General features: G+C 37.9%; 1 protein-coding gene and 1 long non-coding RNA gene across 2 annotated transcripts; both read left to right on the forward strand.

Moving 5' to 3' along the window:
- Positions 4,431–5,404, forward strand: LOC107648078. The gene is made up of 3 exons (XR_001621717.2): positions 4,431–4,927; positions 5,000–5,052; positions 5,280–5,404. It is a non-coding gene; the product is annotated as an uncharacterized LOC107648078 (long non-coding RNA).
- Positions 5,619–6,464, forward strand: LOC110263920. Its single transcript, XM_021105777.1, has 2 exons — positions 5,619–6,234; positions 6,316–6,464. The coding sequence occupies exons 1-2, from the start codon at positions 6,039–6,041 to the stop codon at positions 6,441–6,443; spliced, it is 324 nt and encodes a 107-aa protein (XP_020961436.1). The 5' UTR covers positions 5,619–6,038; the 3' UTR covers positions 6,444–6,464.

The raw sequence follows: 9,434 nt of genomic DNA on the forward strand, positions 1-9,434 counted from the left end.
AGTGACGCAGCGAAAGCAGGTTGGAACATTCAATTTGAATTAGGTTTATGAAATCGGAAGGGACGTTAGTAGCGTGGAGTTATCAGCTGCTTTTTATAAAGAGTGAGAACAGGTTATGTAAGTCGCGAATCTTACTATGGTTATTGAGGAAGTCTCATTAATGAAGATTGCCTGAAATCGAACGGACCTTGAGAAGCATACATGGAAAGTAGAGATACTTGAGAGGAAGAATCATCAAGAGTTAGTTACGAGTGGTCAAATTTTGAGAACAAAATTTTTATTTAAGGTGAGTAGGATGTAATATCTGAGAAAATTATAAAATGATTAATTAGATAATTAATCATTAAGTTAAAATAGTTAAAACGCGCTCAGACGGAGTCAAAAATCAAGGCTAAGGAATTTGAAGATTTAACTATGATAATTGGATTTAGTGAATTTTTTCGAATGGAAAAAAATAATCTTCTGCGGAAATATGCATAAAAATGCGTACTGGTAATTCAATCAGCAATACCGGCTTAAGTCTGTCCGGCACTGTGAGTGAGTAAATTAATTATAAGTGAATAAGATTAAGAATTTAGAATTTATATTCTGAGAAGATAGAAATTTTTAAAAATACGAATGTAAACACTAATTTTAAAGGTTTTGCTCCAAAATTGGGCCATCGGACTAAATCGAGTGAACCAGGCGTAAGTGGTCCAAGCCTACACTATATATCAGCACCAAACTCATTGTTCCTCCCCCATTTCCCTTGAGTTCCACGAAGAAGAGAAAAGAGAAGTAAGAAAACCCTTGTCACTATTCACTTTGATCTTCTTTCGCTTATAATTTTGTATCTGGAGCTCTGATTGACGAGTCGTTTGCGATCACGCGTAGCTCTTCTCATCCTCTTCAATTCTATTTAAGCCTTGTGGAACTCTCAGTTTTTTGCCCAATTTTCAGTTCCTTACAAATTCACGTTTTTGGTTTTGGGGTTGTTGAATTATTGTGATTTTGGTTGTTTAGGGATGCTCTGGCACGGATTCCTAGTGGGTTCCATTCATATTTCGTATGGGTTAAGATAAGAAAACTTATCTCCCTTCACTATCCCAAGTTTCATGTATGAACCCAAAAATAAATGCTGAGATATATTGTGTGACTAGATTATATGGAATAGAAAATTGTTGGGGCTGAATTTAGTGTGAAGTCGAACTTGATTGACAAATTTGGGTGGCGGACCATGGAGATTGAGCGAGAAAAGGCTTCAAGGGTTTGAACCGCCGACATTCAAGGTACGGGTTTGAGTTTCGAGTAGGCATTATGTAAAGTTATGTGAATGCCTAGGTTAGTTGTCCCTAGGATAGGATTGAAATGAATTGTATGAGTTTGTGATTAGTTGGTTGAGTATTGATAATTTGTTGTTGTTGTGAAATATGAGTTAAATTGTTGTGGATTTTGGATATGAGATATAATGAGTATGTTATATGTGGATTGTGTTGCTTATTATGGCTATGCATATGAATATTGGGCCGGAGGCCGTAAATGGGGTGAGAAGTCCCCTAAGAGGTACGTGTGTGATATGTGATTAATTGTATGTGAATTATTATGTTTGGTGATGAGGTTGACGATTATTGAAATTGTGGAATGTTAGAAAGAAATTTAATGTGGACACGATGAAGTGTGTTTTGATGGTATAGGTTGGTGAAGAATTATTGATGTGTATTGAATGATAACTATTGAGGTTGAAAGAGGGTTGATGTGGTTTAGGTTGAATTATAAATGTATAAATGGAGGATTGGTGGAATTGGATGAATTGTGGTTTATTAATATTGAATGTTGATAAGAATTGTTGGAAATGAATAATTGAGAGAATAATTGGTTTGGTTAGGTTTGGAATAGTTAGAAGTTGATGATGGAATGTTTGGAAGGCTTAGAAAGGGTAAGGAAGTGATTTGAATTGAATGGAATTGAGGAATTTGTCAAATTAAGTGTTTGGATAAATTTGATAAGTTAGAAATTTTAACCAATTTTGGCGAGTCATAACTTGGTCCTCGAAGTTTGGATTCAAGTGAACTTTAGCTTAAATTAAAGATAATTAAGAGAGATTTAAAATGATATAAAAATTATTGAATTTGGAGTTTTGTAGAGGAAATTATGAATGTTGAAAGTTAGGGTCAAAAGTCTAATTTCTGTGATGTTGCAAAAAATTTGGAAATCGTCATGTGTGCTCACGCACACTTCTGTGCATATGCATAGAATAGAGCAGGTGTTTCAAGTTGTGCGTACTCACAATATCATGCATACAAACAGGCCGGAAAAGCCTTCTGGTATGTGCGTACCCACACAACCTGTGCGTATGCACATACCCTATTTTTAAATAAAAACTCTGCTTTTACTGGTTTTACCTTCCTGGCATGCTTATAAACTTCCGTGACACCTGTTTAAAACCTTTTTGCTAGTATTTAGACTTTGAATCAAGGAAGAAACAATAAGTGAATTAAAAGGGGTATTTTGATTATGAGTTTAGAGCCGGTGACTTAGGCTTGGAGAAATTCTGTGGATGGGTTAACTTGTATAAATATGGTGGAGTGTTATATTGGTGATGAATGAGAAGTGAATATGAATTGAGAAACAAATGAGGTTGAGCAATGTCTTATCTAAAGGGTTTATGTACTTGAAAGAACTTGAGGAAGTGAGTCGGGCACTATATCCTTGGGACTTGGTTGAATAAAGAGTTTTGTCCCGGCAAGGATGGTGGTTTGATCCTACTTGTCGTGGTTATTATGCATATACAGGGATAGTGATTTTATCCCGCCTACAGTGAGGACGGAGGTTCTATCCCGCTTACGTATTGATAAATTGTTTAGCAAAGACGGTGGTGTGATCCCGCTTGCATATTGTTTTGTGTTGGGCAAGGACGATGGTTTAATCCCGCTTGTAGATTGATTTATTTGTAAATGCAACCGAAGCAAGGATGGTGGTGTAATCCCGCTTATTCCAGGTGCCCAGTAAAGATGGTGGTTTAATCCCGCTTACTGTGGAGGTAAGGATGGTGGTTTAATCCCGCTTGCGTGTTCCAAGCAAGGATGGTGGTTTAATCCCGCTTATCCGAGTCGGGTCTGGCAATATAACTGACACGTGAGTTCATGGCCAGTAGACAGGCATGCATCATTTGCATCTATGTGACATTGATTGGGTGTGTTTATTGTATAACTGCTATCTGTTATAATTGCTGTAATTGAATCTGGTTGTGCTTGAACTTCATTACTTATGTTTGTTGTTACTATTCTATTATGAGAACTTGTATATATGGAGGCTAAGATGAAATAGGGAGAACTTGAGACTGAAAGAAACATGATAAGTGAAAGGTGAGAGAACTAATAAGAGATAGTTTGAGAAGGACTTGAGGTTTATTGGAGAGAGAAATGTCGAATGAAAATCAAAGGTGCATGAGTGCAGTTAGTTGGTCTTGCATACCTTACTATTTTTCTGTTTTAGTATATTTCTAGGCTTGGATTTCTGTTTGTTGAAGTGTTAGGATTGCCTAAAGGATTCGTGTAGTCTTTACATCGTCTCTACTTTGGATCTGTTATCCCTGGTGAGAACCCCAAAAAGGATGATGTTCTCACCCATTTCAGAAATTTCCATATTTACAGGTACTGGACGTGATGTGTAAGACTCCGGATTTTTTAAAAATTTAAGAGTTAAATCTCAAAGTAGTCCCTGAACTTACACTTGAGCCTAAAAGTGATCCCTGAATTTAATAATTATTTAAATTAGTCCTCAAAATTGCCCTCCGAGACTCATAGTAGTTCTTAAATTAATTTCTGTCCATCCTTACTATTGGAGATGACTGAAACGTTGTCGTTTTGCAGTTATTAAAAAAAATTCTCCCCTTCCCCATTCCATTTCCCTTCCCCTTCTCCGCTCTCCTTCCCCTTTCCCAACCCATCCCTAGTTCTCCTTTCCCTTCCCCTTCTCCTTCCCTTTCTCCAACCCATCCCCAGTTCCCCTTTCCCTTTCTGTTCCCCTTCTGAAATTTGTCATAAACCAAATCACAAATAAAAATTTAGCCTCTTCTACTTACTAGGTTGAAAAGATTAAGAATAGCTGCATGTGTTTTCTATGGCATCAAGTTATTTACTATCCATCCTATCACCACTTTAGTAGGAAAAGTGTTAGTTTTTCCCTCTCCAAATTTCAATTCCAATTGGTTGGTTCATATGTTTTACCGGTCTTTTGGTCTATTAGTTATTGAAAAACAGAATCGTCTTATTTTATATTTGTTATGGAATTGGCTCTATCTCTATTTCTCAAGCCTTCATACCAGTTTAGTAGTTTAAACTTACAGCAAATTTTGGTTTCACAGTCACTGTCAGTGAAGTTGAAGCACTTTTTGAGTTATTTAAGAGCGTAAGCAGTTTGGTTGTTGATGATGGACTAATAGGCAAGGTACCATATAGCAAATACGTTTTCCTCCTAGTCTCAAACGTAGTTGTATTTATGGCATCTATTTTGTGATGTTCATTTTATTATGAGATATTTGGTGTGCTTTTTTATTTCTTGATATTAATGATCAACAATATACTATATTATTTTTTGTGCTTTTCATTTTCTTAAATAGAATCTGTCACACAGTATCATGATGAATTGCTTATACAATTACCAATACTTTTTATTTCTATTTGTTCTTCACATTCATTTCATAGTCTGTTCTTTGATTATAGTGTTCTTTCTTTGCAGGAAGAATTTCAATTGGCAATCTTCAATAATAGGAAAAAGGAGAATATCTTTGCCAATCGGGTACCATACATGCACAACATGCGTCTGGTTTATGAATAAGGCCTTCATTTTAAGGTTTCTTGCATGCATGAGTGAATGCCTATCTAGCATCACAAATGTACTTTGTTAAATCGATGATTTGCAATGCAAATAGGTTAATGAAGACATTGTAACCCCTTTTTTGGTTAAAGTAGATTTCGATTGTGAAACTCATATTTTAGGTTTTGCAATTCTCTTGCAGTTTCATTTAGGCTCTATGATTTGGACAGCACAGGCTTTATGGAACGCCAAGAGGTAGCATATAGTGCAATCCTATTATGTGTCAATTTACTTAGATTTCAACTCTATTTTTCATGATATCAAAAAACAACTAGCCCTATAGAAGTGTGCTCTACGAACACTTAATAAGTGATATTCGCCACTAAAATATGATTTGTTGTAGTGTTCATCTACGTCTTCGCTTACGTCCGATTAATTTTAGTGATCCTAGCTTCATTGTTCTTTTGCATTATTTCTAACAGGTCAAGCAAATGTTGATTGCGCTTCTCTGTGAATCTGAAATGAAGCTAGCAGATGAGGTGATCGGGGTTTTTTTTAATAAATACAAAACGACGTTGTTTCAGTCCTCTCTAATGGCAAAGATAGACGGAAATTATTTTAGGGACTACTATGAGTTCCGGAGGGCAATTTTGAAGACAAATTTGAGTAATTATTAAGTCTAGGGATCACTTTGAGGCTCGAGTGCAAGTTCAGGGACTACTTTGAGATTTAACTCAAAATTTAATATTAAATTTATTTATGATTTATTATACTTAATTAAGGTTATATTTTAAGAGATTTTATATATAAATTAATAAATTCCCAATTCACTAACCTTAATTTTTTCTAAACCTAAACCTAGCTTCTTCAGCCACCACTCACCTTCCTCCTAACCCTAATACCCATGGTACCAAGAAGAAAGAAAATAGCAAAGAGGAACAAAGCTGAGAAATGAGAGATTCAGAGGGTGAGGGAGTCGCGAGGAAGAAGTGAAGGAGAGGGAGAAGAATGCGCCTTCCACCACACCCCGTCACACCCAGCTGCATTCTGCTCGCCATCGTGCCATCCACCAATGCTGAGAGGGAAGAGAGAAACAGAGGAGAGTGGTGTCACGTCTGCTGCGAGCTCGCCGTTGAGGGAAGCCGCCGTCGCCATCGTCGTCCTCATCGGTGACCCAGCCACCTTCATCGCCGTTCATCCTCGTTGCCGCCGTCACTGCACCCTACCAAGTTGCCATCGAGATGACTGAACAGATGAGAGATAGAGAGAGGGATGCCGTCGAGGATAGAGAAGGAGCTTGCGAGAGAGAGCTCATTGCCGCTGCTGCTGTGGTTTCCTCACTATCACCGTTGTTGGGTATTCACCGGAGGGAGCCATCGTTGTCAGCGCCGCCGTCGGAGTTACCACCGCTTTGTTCCGGCATCCATCCTGAGCACGATATCTTCCCCTTTTTTTGGAACTCTCAATGTTAATGTTTTGCTAAAGTTTGTTGAAGATGTTGAGATTTTGGTACCGTAGGGTCGAGTTCCGAGAAATTGCATGTCAAAATTAAGGTTGTGGGTGAACCACCGGAGTTTCTGGCCGCTGTTGGAGCTGCCGCCGGGTCAGCTCGGGATTGCGGCTGCTCTATTCTACTATTACCGTAAGTGTACTTTATTTCAAACCCACGCCGCTAGTTTTTCGTTATATGTTATTAAGGTTTTCTGCAATATTTATGTTTTAAGATTGAGTTATCGAGATTGCCTATTGCGATTAAAGCCGTTTCTGCTATTGCGAAAGTGAGCGGACCTGTGGTTGAAGCCGCAGTTGATTTCGGGCTGGGAGAAAGGGTTCTTGTCACATTTAGTTTATGGGTTCGACTTTTCGAGGTAGGGGTTTTACTAAAAACTCAATTTTTATAATTTGGAATTGTTATAAACGGATATTGATGTGAGAAATACATTTTTAGTGATTGTATAAGCCTTATGTATTGTCTGGCTGTTTGGATGAATATGATTGTTGTTTTAAATTGAATTATTGATAGATTTTGTTAAATTGGTGGTTGCTGGATTGGTTTTATTGAAGTTTTGGAAATGAGTTGAATTATTGAAAAATGATTGATTTTGGAATCAGCTTGATTTTTGAACTAATTTGGTTTTGAACCTGTTAGAATATGGTTGAGGAGTGGTTTGGTTAGAACCCGAAAAGGGTGGCAAAGTCCAAGTTTTAGGGGAAATGCTGTTGAAATTTTATTATGAGATTTAAGACTCTGTTTAAAATGTTATTTAGAAAAAGATTGGATTCAAGAGATTCTATTAATTGATTCTTGATTTATTAAGAAATAAGTATGTTTTGAGTTTAATCTATTTAAGAAAAGTATATGTTTTAAGGTTGACTTAAATATGAAAAGACCTATGTTTTGGAGTTTGATTAAAGAAGTACCTTTGGAGGAGTTTTAGTGGGTTTAAAAGAAATTGAACTTTGATTGATTAATTTCGTTCTACGACATTTTAAGGAAAAGTTTTAAAGTATTCTTTAAATATTTATTTAGCAAAATTAAACAAATTCCGAGCTTTGGGAATGTTTCAGCTTTGAGAATGAAATTGAAATTTGTCTTGGGTTTAAATAATTTGGTTTTGAAGTTGGTTCAGAACTTTTGGCTTATATGCTTTGGTTTTGGTTTTAATCTCCATTTTAATTGATTCTAATTTAAGTAACTATGAATTCGAGGATTTTTAAAGAATTTAAGAAATGAGATAGGTTATTCTCCCTAGAGTCTTGAGTCTTTGCCAAGGAAGTTAATTGATAACTCTGATTTAAAGTAGTTAAATAGATGATTTAAAGTGAAGGATTTTGAATCTTTTCAAAGAGAATTTCCATTTGATATGATATTTGAAAATCTTTTGGAAGTTTTGGAAAATGTTACATAACATGGCTCCGTTTTGAAAGAGAATTGATTTTGAGAAGAAAGTAGATTATGAGCTTGAAATAGCTTGAGGTATGAGGGTTTTGAAATTGAGGCAAAGATGAGTTTGATTTTGGTTTCAAAGTAAAGTGATTTTGAAGAAAAGTGATATATGACAGGATGATGAAAACTGAATTTGATTGTGAAATTGAAGGATTATGAATGAATTATAATAATAATAATAAGATTGAAATTGATTGTGTTCTGCCTCCGGGTAAGATGTAGTGGTGTCATTCACTTGCTCAAGGTAAGGGGCGAGAAAGTCGGGTAAGATGCAGTGGTGTTATCCACTTGCTCCGGATAAGAGTTCGAGACTCTGGGTAAGATGCAAGGGTTGAGTTGTGAAACCGCTTGCTCTAGGTTGAGAACTGTAACATCACCTGGGTAAGAGGCAGGGTGAAGCTGTCCCCTACTCCGGGTACGTGGTGCGCACGAACCCCACACCTTCGTATAGCAGTACCAGCAAGTGCACTGGGTCGTCCAAGTAATACCTGAGCGAGTCAGGGTCGATCCCACGGAGATTGTGGTTTGAAGCAAGCTATGGTTATCTTGTAGGTCTTAGACGGGTAGATCAGAAGGTTGTTGATTTTATGTCATATATGGAGCTTGTAAGAGTGATGTGTGAAAGGAATACCAAATTGGAATAAATGATAGGAATATGGTTAAGGATTGGAGTTGCTTTGCCTTTCTGAATTAACTCTGGTATTAATGCTCTCTTTGCTTGTGAGTGATTTGTTCAATGGCAGGCTGTATGTGATTGACACTGGTTTGAGCAGCTGCCAATACTCCTCTAGATCTAAATCGCAGGTTTAGTGCGGATCCATTCTAATTGAGGGTGAAGCTCGTACAGTCCATTCTCCTTAATGATCCTACTCAAAATGCCACAGACAAGGTCGGATCTTCCGGATCAGAGAATGTTGCATCTTTGGGTTCTAGCCTCTAGCACAGAGACCCTAATCTCCCCGAAAATTGGCTGAACTGATGTCTTGAGAAGTCCCCAACGAAGTCGTGGATTAGCCGTCTGAGAGACGTATATTCAAGCTGTTGGTTTGTCATTGTCCGGTGAAAGATGCACTTTGTGTAATGTCCCACATCGGTTGGAGAGAGGAACGAAGCATGCCTTATAAGGGTGTGGATACCTCTCCCTAGCATGACGCATTTTAATGAGTGAGTGTGGGGGGCTTCGGCTATCATCCCTATCATCAAAGGTAAAACCGTGAAGTCTTGTGTGCCAAAGCGGACAATATTGTGCTAGTGGGTGGTCTGGGCTGTTACAGATGGTATCAGAGTCGGAGCCCGGATCGATGTGCCAGCGAAGGCGTTGGGCTCCCTTGGGGGGGGGGTGGATTGTAAGGTCCCACATCGGTTGGAGAGGGGAACGAAGCATGCCTTATAAGGGTGTGGATACGTCTCCCTAGCATGACGCATTTTGACGAGTGAGTGTGGGGGGTTTTGGCTATCATCCCTATCGTCAAAGGCAAAACCGTGAGGCCTTGTGTGCCAAAGCGGACAATATCGTACTAGCGGGTGGTCTGGGCTGTTACACTCTGAACCCAAGTAGACGTGGGTGTTTGTCAGGCACGTTCATCTTAATGTGATGAACAGATCTAATTTGTTAGATCATCCTATTCACCATGATAAAGTACGAATACACATCTTAGAATTAATCAAACACGGATCAAAGAGAAACAGT

Source organism: Arachis ipaensis, chromosome B06 (assembly GCF_000816755.2).
Source record: "Arachis ipaensis cultivar K30076 chromosome B06, Araip1.1, whole genome shotgun sequence".
In the NCBI taxonomy this organism is placed as follows: domain Eukaryota; kingdom Viridiplantae; phylum Streptophyta; class Magnoliopsida; order Fabales; family Fabaceae; genus Arachis; species Arachis ipaensis.